The 12,883-nt window shown below is 47.5% G+C and overlaps 5 protein-coding genes across 5 annotated transcripts; 3 read left to right on the plus strand and 2 right to left on the minus strand.

The window, feature by feature from the left end:
• Positions 1–1,196: 1,196 nt before the first annotated feature.
• On the plus strand, positions 1,197–1,566 carry BDV38DRAFT_235892 (uncharacterized protein; the record flags this gene model as incomplete). The annotated part of the gene is made up of 1 exon (XM_032053384.1): positions 1,197–1,566. A coding segment is annotated over exon 1 (251 nt), but the record flags the coding sequence as incomplete, so codon positions are not given.
• Positions 1,567–3,195: 1,629 nt separating this feature from the next.
• BDV38DRAFT_278301 (uncharacterized protein) lies at positions 3,196–4,635 on the plus strand (the record flags this gene model as incomplete). The annotated part of the gene is made up of 3 exons (XM_032058687.1): positions 3,196–4,018; positions 4,207–4,473; positions 4,541–4,635. 3 exons carry the CDS (start codon positions 3,196–3,198, stop codon positions 4,633–4,635), a joined length of 1,185 nt encoding a protein of 394 aa, XP_031918186.1.
• Positions 4,636–6,993: 2,358 nt separating this feature from the next.
• cnaB (calcineurin regulatory subunit B) lies at positions 6,994–8,248 on the minus strand. The gene is made up of 5 exons (XM_032053385.1): positions 7,973–8,248; positions 7,854–7,906; positions 7,724–7,797; positions 7,319–7,653; positions 6,994–7,246 (listed from the first exon to the last, which is right to left on the minus strand). The coding sequence occupies exons 1-5, from the start codon at positions 8,079–8,081 to the stop codon at positions 7,236–7,238; spliced, it is 582 nt and encodes a 193-aa protein (XP_031918187.1). The 5' UTR covers positions 8,082–8,248; the 3' UTR covers positions 6,994–7,235.
• A 117-nt stretch (positions 8,249–8,365) lies between these two features.
• On the plus strand, positions 8,366–10,774 carry BDV38DRAFT_150490 (enhancer of polycomb-like protein 1). The gene is made up of 4 exons (XM_032051615.1): positions 8,366–8,736; positions 8,874–9,356; positions 9,422–9,718; positions 9,772–10,774. The coding sequence occupies exons 1-4, from the start codon at positions 8,578–8,580 to the stop codon at positions 10,549–10,551; spliced, it is 1,719 nt and encodes a 572-aa protein (XP_031918188.1). The 5' UTR covers positions 8,366–8,577; the 3' UTR covers positions 10,552–10,774.
• A 223-nt stretch (positions 10,775–10,997) lies between these two features.
• Positions 10,998–12,668, minus strand: BDV38DRAFT_278304 (ribosomal lysine N-methyltransferase; the record flags this gene model as incomplete). The annotated part of the gene is made up of 5 exons (XM_032058688.1): positions 10,998–11,477; positions 11,538–11,765; positions 11,819–12,430; positions 12,518–12,537; positions 12,593–12,668. The coding sequence occupies 5 exons, from the start codon at positions 12,666–12,668 to the stop codon at positions 10,998–11,000; spliced, it is 1,416 nt and encodes a 471-aa protein (XP_031918189.1).
• Positions 12,669–12,883: the final 215 nt, after the last annotated feature.

The following is a 12,883-nucleotide window of genomic DNA, read 5'->3' on the forward strand; positions in this document are numbered from 1 at the left end:
TTTTTTTTTTTTTTTTTTTTTTTTTTTTTTTCGAAACCATTCAAGGCTGACGAGGGATGCACCGTGCTCCAGTCGTAGTATCTCAAATAAATTAACCCATAATATAGCGCCGGTCTCGGAACACTTTGCGAGGTTTAGTTTTCATAGGAAGCTACTCAGAATTAGAGCATAGCACATGACATCATTGAAGACCATTGTAAACTCGTTTCTCCCCTTACAGACTGGATGTACTCACCTTGTATCCAAATATTACCCTATACACAATCCATCGATCTAGACAAATGACAAATAGAATAGAAAGAAGAGAGAAAGAAAAAGAGAGCCAAAAAAATAATAAAAATAGAAAAAGGAAAAATCAAAACAGACACCGAGAGAAAGGTACGCATGTACAGAGTAATGGTAGAAGAGACGATGGTCATTAGTTTGCTCTCTAGTGGATACTATAGGGTAAGCAAAGGTCAAGATTATTCCCTACGCGGAGCAATACCTATTTGCAGATCGACCCCTGGTCCTTCCGTTCCGATCCATTGGTCCACCTGGTGCGCACGACCTTTCCCAGCAGTGCGGAAGGTGTGAGACTACAGGCTTTAGTCAGGGGACTATGAGCAAGAGCGTATGTACGTGTCTGAATTGGGATGGAGATCAATATCTATTGGAACTTGCAGTTGTATATCTATGCACGATATGATCTGGAAGGATGCGTCTCTTTCTCGATCATATCAAGAGGTTTTATTGTTCTTTAAAATATATCGGGTTGAAAGAGATCTTGGTGCCCTCCATTTGCTGATATAGCCATCTACTTCCTTACCAACTCGCCATGATAGTTCCAGGAAATACTAACGGATTGTCCATGCACGCTAACTAGTGGTGTTGATTTCATTTCCATGGGTCCTGTCAATGCTTTAGCCCTCCCGAATTCGCGGTTCTTCCCGCAACCAAGAAAAAAAAAAGATACTTTTGTTTTTCCATCTGATTTAGTAATAAAATATCTCATAGTAAAGAAAATAATTGACGGTTCATTGACTGCCACCGATCCTTTCGCCTCACTCTGGGATTTCCATAGTCTACTTTAATTTCTTTAATTTTTTTTAATCTTACTTTTTATTTATTTATTTATTTATTCTTTTTTTCCAATTTCTCCCTCTTCGGTCTGGTCAGCTTTGCCACCAAATCAACAAACTCATTCCGATAGTATGGTTCGTCAGTCGCTCACGATCATCCAACAACATCATCGTCATCATATAACCTTTCGGAAACCCACTTAGGGAAACCGGTGTCTCGGAGCTCTAGGACATTGGATCGAGGAGAATTTGGAATGATTGATAGACATTGGGTTAGCTCGATGGGGCTAATTCGGTCCCATGGAACTGGTCACCAACCTTATCGGACCCCACGGCGCAAGGCACTAAGCAAAAGGTCCCAGAGAATTAGAGTCCCTAAGCTCTCAGGTGCCTTACTGCTGGATCCTCTTTCCCTTATCCTCAGCCAAGATCCCCGATTAGCTCCGCCCTCCTGCCCATGTGGAGATGTATTAGGTTTTTTTTTTTTTGTCTTTTTTCCTTTCTTCCCAAAAAATCCCCGGGCTGTAGCCTGTACGAAGTACCTCGTACACTTTCGTAATAATGATGCTGGTGAGAAACATGGTGCATATAGTGGAGGCGCCGGGGGATGTGCTATATCCACCACTTCCCAGCTGAATGGTCCGTCAAAATGAATGAAAGATCAGGGGAAATGGGAAAGAGATCCGGTTGCCCCAGTCAGAAGAGGGGCACTCGATGTGATGAGAAAGAGCATGAGAGATCCTATACTCCGTACCATCCGAGGGATTAACTAAAATGAAGCTCATACCCTGAGTCCCATGATGACGCTTGGAGACTAAGGTGAAGAAAAAAAAATGAAAAAAATAAAAATACCAGTCAGTCATTCGCATTTGGAGTCCATTTTAGCCTTCTTTTCTTTTTCCATCCTCACACACTCACCTTATTTTTCAATTTTCCAGATTCTTTTTTTTTTCCCTTCCTTTCTGTTATTTATATTTCATTTTTGGCTTCTTTTTCTTTTTCTTTAGTTTCCTAGATTAGAGGTCCCCGCTCTTCCTTTTTTTTTTTATTCTAATTTTTAATTATTCTTATGTATTTTAATTTCCTTTTGCAGAGTCTCCCCGCGAGGATATCCACAAACCGTGTAAAACGAGTCGGACAAGAAGATGATACTTACGCCTCCGCGTGCCATTGTCTGCTTGCCCTCGATCCTGGCGAGTTGATCGTCCAGCTGCAGTGTCTCTGGACAATTTCCCTGAAGATCAACCGGATTTTTTCAGCGGTCAGGTTGGGTGATCGTATAAGTAATCGGAGACTCCCATCCATGTCCCTCCAGGTTTCCCCCCCCCCACTCTCCCCTCTTCCTTGTTGGTGATGATTGTTTCCCAATAGAAATTTGGGCTGCAATTCGGAGCATAAGTTATTGGATCTTACGGTCTTTGCTAGAAGCAATCCCGAACTCATACCCCATTCTTATTCTTACCCAGAATCCATTTGATTGTATTTGTCTTTATTCTTATTCATTTATTTATTATTATTATTATTATTATTATTTTTTTACAACCCACCCCCCTTCCCAATTACTTTAACCCCTTTCCATTGACCAGAATCTTACCCAAGGTTCCTCCTCTTTTATTTCCATAGATTTCCCTTCAAGAGTTGTTGTGCGCCCCGAGTTTAATTTGTCCGCGCATTTGCCGTTGGCGTTCGTTTGAGTTTGATACCCTGCAAGGTGCGCAAGTAGTTTAAATCTTTCCCTTGTTCCCCTGCGCAAGTTTCTTGTTCATTTGTCTCCCTCTCAGAAGTCCACCGACGGCTGACTTTTCCCCTTGTGACGGTGTCTAGACTTGAGTGTGCGCTGGTAGTAACCGAGTTCTTGTACAAAGTGAAACCGTGAGACCTTTGCGCGCTTAGATCTCGAACCCTGTTGGGTTAATAAGAAAAGAAAAGAAAAGAAAAGAAAAGAAAAGAAAAGAAAAGAGAAACAAGAGACATACAACCTTAGATTCCGACTCAAGAATAGGCGCAAACTCCGTTCCCCTTCACCTCCGCCAAGCTGGCATCATACGCGAGCCCTCCTCTTTCCCCTCCGGCGCATTGGTCCCTTGACGTTGATCCACCGTGTAGGGACTCTTTGTGGGACCGGTTGGGTGGTATGGATGGTGATACCCGGCGCATGAAGCAGTATGATCAACCTCGCTTTGCAACAAGGCCGGGAATGTCCCGTCGTGCAGTTGCAGGAACGGACCGATACAGACAATCCGGCTTACAATCAACACGTGGAGATGCACTGTCACAAGCAGCGGGACGGCCACGAATGCCGACGTACTTGGACTATGGATACACAGACCCGACCTTTCACGGCGGTTCATTGCAGGGGGACGAATTGCAACCGTTCCCTTCGTTGCGCGACCAGCAGCGTCAACCGCAACCGCAACCGCAGCAACAGCAACAGCAACTACAACAACCTTTCGCTCCCTATGAGCCTGAGATGGTTTACAGCATCAGCCCGCAAGGCCCTGCGCAAGCCCCTTATGAGGTCGTGACACCATACTCAGCTCGGCCGTCTGCAGCCATCGATGACCTCTCCGGTCAATTTCCCGTTCCACAGTATTTCCCTCCAAACGAACCGACTGGTGCTGGTGTTCCGGCCGTGGGTGTGCCTTACCTAACCTCTGTCCCTACTTATAACCAGCCAGGTCCCATTGGACGCCCAACCAGCTCCCAGCCCTTTCCCACCACCATGACCGACATGCCTCCTGGGGGGACAACCGGACGATTCGACTCGTCATCGTCGCAGCAGCAACAAGCATCGTCCCAGGTTATACCTGAACCAACGACTTTGACTGACGCATACGGTCAGTTTCAACGAGCGCTGCGAGGTACCTTGGACAATGCGCGCACTGGGCGATTGGAGGAAGCTAGTCAATCCCTTTTGGAAATCTCCGAGTGGCTTGTGACCAATGCCCGGGAACTCGGTATGTGCATGCATGGATACTACTTCCTCTCTTACCGGACTCGCTCTCCCAACGTTTCCCTTCCCTCTCCTTCTCCATTTGTTTAGATCTGGACTTTTATCTTACTACGATAATCATACTTCTTTCAAGACCACATTTGGAGTACTGTGAAGGCTAATCTGAGCATCCGGGGCGGGCTGCATAAGTAGGTATTCTCCGCGACGATCAAGTGGTCTATGCCGACCGTTTGCAACTCTGGAATGATTTCAATCTTTGCTGGCTGGCGGTATGTCAAAAACAGAAGGACCTGTTGCAAGATGTGTTGCGAACACGTCGTCAGCCGCCACATACCTCTCTCCTGAATGATGATGTGATGGATAATTTAGGGAAGGAATTGATTCAGCTGTGTGATCGCGTGGAACAGTTTGGCTTAGTGGACTATCAGATGGGGATCTGGGAAGAGGAGATCCTTGGTGGTAAGCAGTCCTCAGCCGGTCGCTTGACTGTTAGGATATGTTCAGGTTTGCTAAGAGTAACGTCCAGTCCTGGGCCAATGTCTTGATCTCTACGAAAGCCTACCGGAGGTGCTTCGCGCCCACATGGGCACTGCGCCCGCTATTGTTGGATCTCGATCGTGAGAAAAATCCCCGCCACACTATACGGAGGCTGTAATGACGCGCCGCGCCTGGTGCGATCTAACGCAGGGCCTAAATTAGGCCCTGGAAGGTCGGCGACCATCACGAACTATCGAGTCATCGACTGCTAGATAGACTTTTGGTGATACATGCTTGCGCCGGTCCTTTGTCGATTTCTTTCGAGGTCGCGCCGTCTCCCCTACCCCTTTTCGTTTTGGCAGAATTAGGCTAAATGGGATTCATGAAGTCCACGCCACCAATTTTCCACTTGGGGCTATTTGGAATTCCCGATCGCTGGCGATCCATCTGATCGCAATGCCCCACCGTTCACGCTCTTCATGCCCTGAGGGATGCACTTGTGCTCTTAGGACTCTGAAAGAGAAGGATACATGAAAGAAAAGAAAGGAGACAAGGAAATCATCGGAGTTCCGGGTCTTTCTGGCATGGTGTTTGATTGGATGTACATATATACCACGGGTTGGCATTATGATTGGTGTAGAAAAAGGTTGGCAACGGAGTCCTTCGATTGGTTATGATTAAAGACGGTGCTATAGAACGGGGTTGGATTTGCCTATTGTCCACCAGGTGGGCGACATTTAATACGTGACGATAAAAAAAAGAGCCATATATCTGAGATACCAAAACCCCGCACAGAATATTCTTGTTCGTGACGTGCACCAAGCAATCCTGGATCTAGCCCTAACTCCCAACTTCAATTCTCTATCATGACGGATCCTAATGTTCCTACACCACCTACAGCTGGTGAATTTGAGGTTAGCGGCACCATACTATCGGTATTAAGTCTGTGTGTATGAGTCTATTCGGTCCATCCTTTCCTTACCCTAACAACTCACCTCTTCTTCTTTTCTCCATCAACTATAACTTTCGCCGATCAGTTAAAAAGTTAGACGTCATAACAGAAAGGCAATCTGAGGTATTCGTCCCGAGGGGGCGGTACAGTATCTGCTGAACTCAGATCGACAAGAACTATTGAGTGGAAAGGATCCCGCGATCGTCATCTCCGCCATGTCCGTGGGACTTCTCCCATCCATTGAATCCTCACAAAACTGATCTACAATCCACACGTTCCATACCAATCGTCGCGACTATTTCCCAATCAATCTACTTCTAACTGCTTTCAGGCAACGCCACTTCACCACCTGCATCAATCCTAGAAACTCTCTTCTTTGGCCAAACTTACCAACATCCGATGTGTCGGGTCAAAGATAGTGGTTGTTTTCTCGCTATCGATTACATCTACTGGTACATGTCGATTAACCTTCTGTAGACGATACGTATCGTCTTTTTTTTTTTTTAATTTCAAGCGATGGCTGTATTCCTTTGGCATTGTAAAAGATCCTTCCCACCTTGGCGGTTCGACCAACCTGATGTTAGCACTTTAGCAGAGGCTTTGATAATATGATATGTCAAGACACCATCCTATAGGGATTTATATTCAGTAATAGTCTAGTCTTGATACTAATGACTCCCCAACTAGACACCAAACAAACACAAAATAATCTATAGGAGAGAGGACTTCAGAAACGCCATAGTTCCAACCCAGCCACTAAACTAGTAAAAATAGTGTTGTGGCGCAGTCTTCGCGACAAGACCTAAAACCGAGGCGAGGAGATTCCCGATGCCACTCGGTAAGCATGATGTATATACCATATACTACTAGAAGTATTACATGGAGAGAAATCTTCTGGAATTTGTCTAAGGGAGAACGGGATCACTGCCTCTTAGATAGTCTCGGGTGTTTCATGTCGTTTCATTGGGTGATGGGATTATCTTAGGCTTGTGGGATTCTTCGTAGGGCATTTTTGATTGGGAGATGGTCATGGGCTGTGAGGAGGTCTGCTACTACCGAAGGATTTGCGGAAGCTAAAGGTCTCTGCAGTTGGATCTTAGCGAAAGGGCTTGACCTATAGTACCCGTGCGACTTCAAATGGGATGGAGAGAATCGGAAGACGCTAGGATCTCCGCCAAACGATACATCGGAGCTGTCCACTGTTTAGCTTGGGGTACTACTCAAGGAAAGGATGTATTATATAGTAGGGGGGAGTATTTTAACCATTTCAGTGGAGTCAAAAGTACCATCATTCTCTTCGAAGTTCGATCTGCTAATTGAATTTACTTTCCATACTTCGTACATCAACTTACTTCCTTTGGTGTAGTGGATCAATTGGAATCCAATACGATTGGAGTGTCTCCATGGGGAGACTCCACTATCTACTTTCCTTGCAGCGAATGACCGGTGATCCTACCATGACTTGCAAAGTAAAAAAACCGGGGTCGATTTAAATTTCCTTGCCCGATATTGGATCCACATCTTGATATGCCGGCAAAAGTACCACATATGTACTCCGTATGTGTACATGCACTAGTCAATGTCGAAGGAGGAAAATTCATCCATGAAGATTTATGGTCTTGTGCTATATTCATCATTGTCTGTATCTGTACTATGCACGTAGCATGTCTTAAACTACAAGTTGTCATCGCTATCATTATCATATCATGTCGACGAGATCCAATCGACCAGCACATGTCGGCGAGGCTGATAACAAAGAACAAGAAACTCAAACAATCCTACTGCCCAACGCCTAAATCTGGCCTGTAAAATGGTCAGTCCCATGACTTCACCAAAACCTACGGATTAGGGAAAGGGGAAACCAGGAATACATACTCAGCGTCATACTCAAACTGACATCCGTATTCTCCACCATATCCGTAAACTCCTCAAAACTGATCTTTCCATCTTGATCTTTATCCGCCTCCATGATCGTCTTGTCGACGATCTGCTGCAGCTGCACGTCTTTCAGGTTGTTTCCAACCATCATCTTTAATACGATGAACAGTTCTCCGTTAGAGATGTACCCGTCGCGATCGATATCGTAGACCTTGAATGCGAAGCGAAGCTTTTCTTCCTTGTTACCCTTAGACGAGAAGGCCGAGAGACCTGAAACGAATTCTTGGAAGTCGACGTCACCGCCACCGTCTTCGTCGAAGATCGCGATCATTCTTGAATGTGCAAGACAAGTGAGCCAGATTATTCATTCTGATTTCTCCATTGGAAAGGTTCCATGCGTACCTCGTTGCCAGGGGGTTGGATGACACTTGGGGAAGGGAAAGGAATTCATCGCGATCAATTGTACCCGAGCTGTCCTGTAGGATAAGAATGAGTATGTGCGCCTGCTTTACGCTCCACTGCCGTATCGAACCTTATCCAGTTTCATGAATCGCTTGCGGAGTCGGTCAACCTCATCTCTGTCGACTGTCCCGAGATTGACGCGTCAGTGACATGGCAGCAAGGTGAAGATCGAGAGAATATTGAACTCACAGTTGGAAGCGGAGACGATGTTTTCAAATAGTTGCGACGTTCCGACCGAGCCTCTCCGTCTCCGCGCATCGTACAGGGCGGCGTTATTGGGTGCGGAGGAATGTTCCATGATGTTGTTGGTGGTCGGCTGCTGGGGTGACGTTCGGGTAAGTGGTAAGGGAAGTGATAGGAGAGGGCGGAATAAGGGCGACCGGCAGATTAATTAGACAGTACGTATCAGATATAGATTGAACCGGAGATTGGTAGATTGTAGATAAATGGCCAGATAATGACGCGGTGATCGCAACAATGATGGCATGCTAACGAGCACCCGTTCAAGGCAATTTGATATCGACCAGCCCCGCACTAACCGGAAACGGACAGGCAAGCGAACCCCTGAGGCCGTGCGCGCTCCAAAACAGGCGACCGGCGGGTGACATTGCAACGTCAACTCATCCGCCAGCGCGGTTACTACGAGATTTCAATCGTCAATATCTTCCCCACCCCATCAGATATCATCATAAAATTACGACTACGTGATCTCGCATGACCAGGCCTATCGAACCATACTAATTTCATCCCCCTCGGCCCATGGTCCTTACCATTTTCGTCCTCCCAAAGTTCGCATGACTAGGTACGGGGGAATGGGGAGGACGCGCCCTAAAAAGCTCACCTCCAAAGCCTCTATTCCCATAGTCAGGGAGTATGACATCGATGCCATCGAAGAGGAAGTCCAAAATGCCCTACAACAAATTGAAACCGGTGTTGAGAAGGCCGAGGAGTCGGTACGTTGTCCCCCGTCTAATTTTAGCCCATCCCTGCGCATATCACGTGATATCATCCCGACGTCCACCCATCGTGAAAATTTCGCACCGTAGCCAAGAAGCCGCAAAACAGGGTCTGCTAACGCGGCTTTCTACAGGAATTCCATCTTCAAGCTGCTATAAATGCTAGTGCCCAAGGAAAAGTAAATGAGGCCCATATCCCGACCCCAGAGACCGTTCTCAGTAGTCTTCGATATGACGAGCTCTACCCTCCTATCTTCTCGCAACCTGCGACGTACATCCGCTTCTCCTCCACTGTGGAGGACTGTTGTGGATGTCCGTATAACATGACCGAAGAGGATGATGTATTCCTCAAGATCATGAACGAAAAGCGGGATGTCGCTGACCGGTGCACCGAGGACCAATTCGAAGAAGTTATGCACTTCTTCGAGGAGACGGCGCAGACAAAGCAGCCGTTTGCAGCTGTAGATAATCCACCTGTCCTGAGTTTTGCCGAGATTCAGGATGCGATGGATGCGGCCGTAGAGGAAAGCGTAAAGCGATTCGCCAAGGACGTATATGAGCATTGGAAGTCAACGAGGACTGAGACAGGAAATCGATCACTCATGCCAAGCCTTAAGGTAAATTACTTTCCTGTGGCTCACCTGCGAATGGCGAAGATAGCCGCGCTAACACGTTCATACAGTTCGAGACTGGGCAAGAAACCGATGACACAGATCCCTATGTCTGTTTCCGTAGACGCGAAGTCCGTCAGATTCGCAAGACTCGGGGCAGAGATGCTCAGAGTGCCGATAAGCTGAGGCGACTGAGGAAGGAGTTGGAGGATGCTCGGCAATTAGTCGCTCTGGTGCGTCAGCGCGAGCTGGCGAGGAAGGAGATGCTTGCTATTGAACGGCAAGTGTTCTTGCAGCGATCTGAGGTCAAGGAGATGAAGAGGAAACTCAATCTCAAGGATGACGATGAGGATCTCATCAACCAGAAGGTAAGAATTATGCTTGATCGCTTCTGCATCGTTCTGATACTGATCGGTAATAGCCCAAGAAAAAGCCGACCGAAGCGCCAGCTGTGCAGCGACCGGTGGCCCCTCAGCTCCGTATGCCGCCAAAGGCTGGCACCCAGGCTGCGGAGGACCTGCAGTTGCTGGAAGATGTCCAGGCAGAAAAAGAAAACGAAATTCTGCGCGATATAAATCAGAACATCGCCAAGCATATCAAATGGAACGAGGGCTATGTAGACTTCACAAGGGCGCCCCTCTCGCCATCCCCTGAGAGGACTTTCCAGGCTGCGTTCCGCCCGGCAATTACTGCCCAATTGCCGACGCCACCATCCTCAGACTCATCTGAGAACATAATGGATACGACCTTAGATAACCCAGGCTCACTGTCTCTCCGAGACAAGCTAGCACCTCAAACCATGGTAATGAGCGACGACACCAGCAGGATGCCCTCGTTCAGGCGACGCATTGGGCGTGGTGGTCGTTTGTTCATCGATCGTCGAAACCTTGTTTCGCGTTGTAGAGTGGAGCTGGATCCGTGGAAGGCTGATCGCTTCAAGTATGACCAGGAAGATTCAGACGAAGAGCTCGACTTTGAACGAGACCAGTTTGACATCCACATCATGCAGCACCGAGCCATCATGATGGCGAAGGCCCGAGACCAAGCCGCGGCTGCAGCTCAGGCGCATGCGCAGGCGCAAGCCCAGGCTCAGGCGCAAGCGCAGCGGCGATTGCAAGCTGACCAAACGGCCAACAATCCGGGGCCAACCATGGGATCCAACTCTGGGCCTGGTGCCATTGCCCCCACACCTGAGACTTGAGCTGGACTCTGTTCTTCTCCCCCCTCACTCGAATCTTCTTAATTTCCCACACCCATATGTCGCATTTGGCAGGCGTTGCTCTCTGTTTCCCATTTTTTCAAACCCCACTGTAGTTTTACTCCCCCGACGCTTCAAGCTGTCTTTTGTCTTCAACATCCCTTTTAACATCAGTTGCCTGAACGCCGCGACGCTTTCAAAAATTTCAGGATAATGTCGCAGATGGATGCTTTTTCATGACCTGACCCTGGGATTATGCCATGTTAATGTACATATTGTTTCTTTCTTTTCTTTTATTCTCCCAGATGATCAGTCGATAGAGACTTGTACGGATAGTGAAGCTATGAGGTCAGCAACGAAAAAAAAAAATAAGAATTAATATCACTTGTAACAAAAGAGAAACTTTTCTTATCGATGCAAAATAGACAACGCCTTGCAGACCGGTGGGATCAAATCCTCTGGGTCTTCGTTCTCCTCGATGCGTCATTGTCGCCGTTAGCAGCTCGCTTTGAGGTCGTGCTTCCCTCTGAGTTAGCGATGAGCATGTCGAATAAGGTTTGCAGGATTTCCTTCTCGCCAATCCGAACCTGGATTGCCATTTTTTGTCGTCGTGCAGAGTCTTCCAAGGGGATTGTAGTCTCCAACCGGCTCAATTGTGCCAGCAATTCTTTGTCCTGTGTAAGGGTCGTTGGGTACTGGGCTTGCTTTGACTGAACAGCCTTTGAGAGTAGCGTTGCTTCCTTGTGACCAAAAGAAGGCTTCGGGGGTTTGTTCTTTGAAACCTGTTGCTTCAGCTCGTCACTCGACATGCAGAGCACTTTAGCCAAGACAACCAGTTCGTCTGGAAGAACACCTGCCAAATCATCATCCAATGGCCTCGGAATGTCATAACCGTCATCAAGGACTTCCAACTCCTCAAGGAATTGGAGCTACAGTCTCTGGTCAGCATTGTATTTCATAAAGTTATTGGCGAGATTGAAGGTAAATACCACAGGTTGGTTCTCAATATCGGCATTTGCAAGGCCAGCCGCCTGGCAAATAAGCGCCAGTGACAGCTCAACTACATCGTAAGGAGAATAGTTATCGGTCACGTAGCCGTACCTCCTCAGAAGGTCCGCACGGGGGATCTCTCCATAATCATTGAAAATCTCAGCCCCTGCACTGATAGGCTTGATAGCCTTCATTACAAGACCGGCCTCTTCTTGGAAAAGACGAGCCTTGAAATGAATGAGCGTCTATGGCTTGCTAAACGTGAAGGGAGAGAACTCACGTTATTCTGGTCTGCATCGGCATTCAACAAATCTGCCAGAGGAACCATACCCTTGGACAGTTGTTCCTCATCATCAGTCACGAATCCGCTTTCATCATCTCCTTCATCATCCTCATCTTCGGGTTTCTCGATATCGAAGGCGTAAGCCATGATAAGAGAGCCCATCATATGAGCGAGGTTCAGCAGGGCCTGAGTGCCAGCATCGCCATCATACGACGCTAGACCATCCACCGGCGGAAAGAGAGATGGATTGGCTCTCACGACAGGAGCAATCATTTCAAGTATGGATTCTTCTGCACCTTCCTTGCCAATTCTATCGACGATTGCGCTACCCTGAAGCTCCTGAAGCTCTGAAGGCGACCAAAACATTAGGCTATCAAATTTTCGGGGAAGGACCTTGAAGTATGATGCCCAGGCCGAGTTATCCCCGAGAAGATACTCGTAGATCATGACCAGCATAAGGGACAGCCATGGCCCCAGCTCCTCCACATCCTGGGAGAGCAGATCCTTCAATTTTGAATTCTGAGTTGAGAGGACGTGTTCGCGGGGAATCGTAAAAAGTTCTTCACCCTCGGCAATATCGGATTGCGCCACTAGTGCATTGATATATGTCTATCAGAGACGAGATTCCATGAAATACAATTCTGGGCGCGGCGGAAAACCGAAGTGGGCGAAATTCTTCTTGGAATGATCACGTACCGACACCTCTGCCCGCCGCTCTGGATCTCAAATCAGCAAGGCGAATCTTAGGGTTGACCTTCACCCCGGGCTTACCAGACAGCCAAGAGATAAACTCGTCTGACTGAGACTGGAAATTCACCGGATCGAGAAAATGGACTGTGGAAGACATGGTGCCTTTGACGAGGAAGAGTAGTGGAGTAGGTAGAAGAGCACACCAAAGAAAAACGGGAATACAAGAAAGACAGAGGGCCCCACTCTTTTTCTCGGTCACACGGAGGAAAGGGACAGTCAAAAGGAGGGGGGGTAAGAGAGTAAGATCAGAGGATTGAGAGAAGCCCAGACAGGGCAGGATGAGCAACGAAGTAAATCGTCCACGGTTGTGTG

This window comes from Aspergillus pseudotamarii (genome assembly GCF_009193445.1).
Source record: "Aspergillus pseudotamarii strain CBS 117625 unplaced genomic scaffold BDV38scaffold_5, whole genome shotgun sequence".
In the NCBI taxonomy this organism is placed as follows: domain Eukaryota; kingdom Fungi; phylum Ascomycota; class Eurotiomycetes; order Eurotiales; family Aspergillaceae; genus Aspergillus; species Aspergillus pseudotamarii.

Coding starts and splice junctions, on each gene's coding strand:
- cnaB (XM_032053385.1), bottom strand. CDS start 8,081: ATGGAACATTCCTCCGCACCCAATAACGCCGCCCTGTACGATGCGCGG. Junction 7,907..7,972: donor CATCGTCTCCGCTTCCAACT/GTGAGTTCAATA, acceptor ATCTCGGGACAG/TCGACAGAGATGAGGTTGAC. Junction 7,654..7,723: donor TCCAACCCCCTGGCAACGAG/GTACGCATGGAA, acceptor TGCACATTCAAG/AATGATCGCGATCTTCGACG.
- BDV38DRAFT_150490 (XM_032051615.1), top strand. CDS start 8,578: ATGACTAGGTACGGGGGAATGGGGAGGACGCGCCCTAAAAAGCTCACC. Junction 8,737..8,873: donor TTGAGAAGGCCGAGGAGTCG/GTACGTTGTCCC, acceptor GGCTTTCTACAG/GAATTCCATCTTCAAGCTGC. Junction 9,357..9,421: donor CACTCATGCCAAGCCTTAAG/GTAAATTACTTT, acceptor ACGTTCATACAG/TTCGAGACTGGGCAAGAAAC.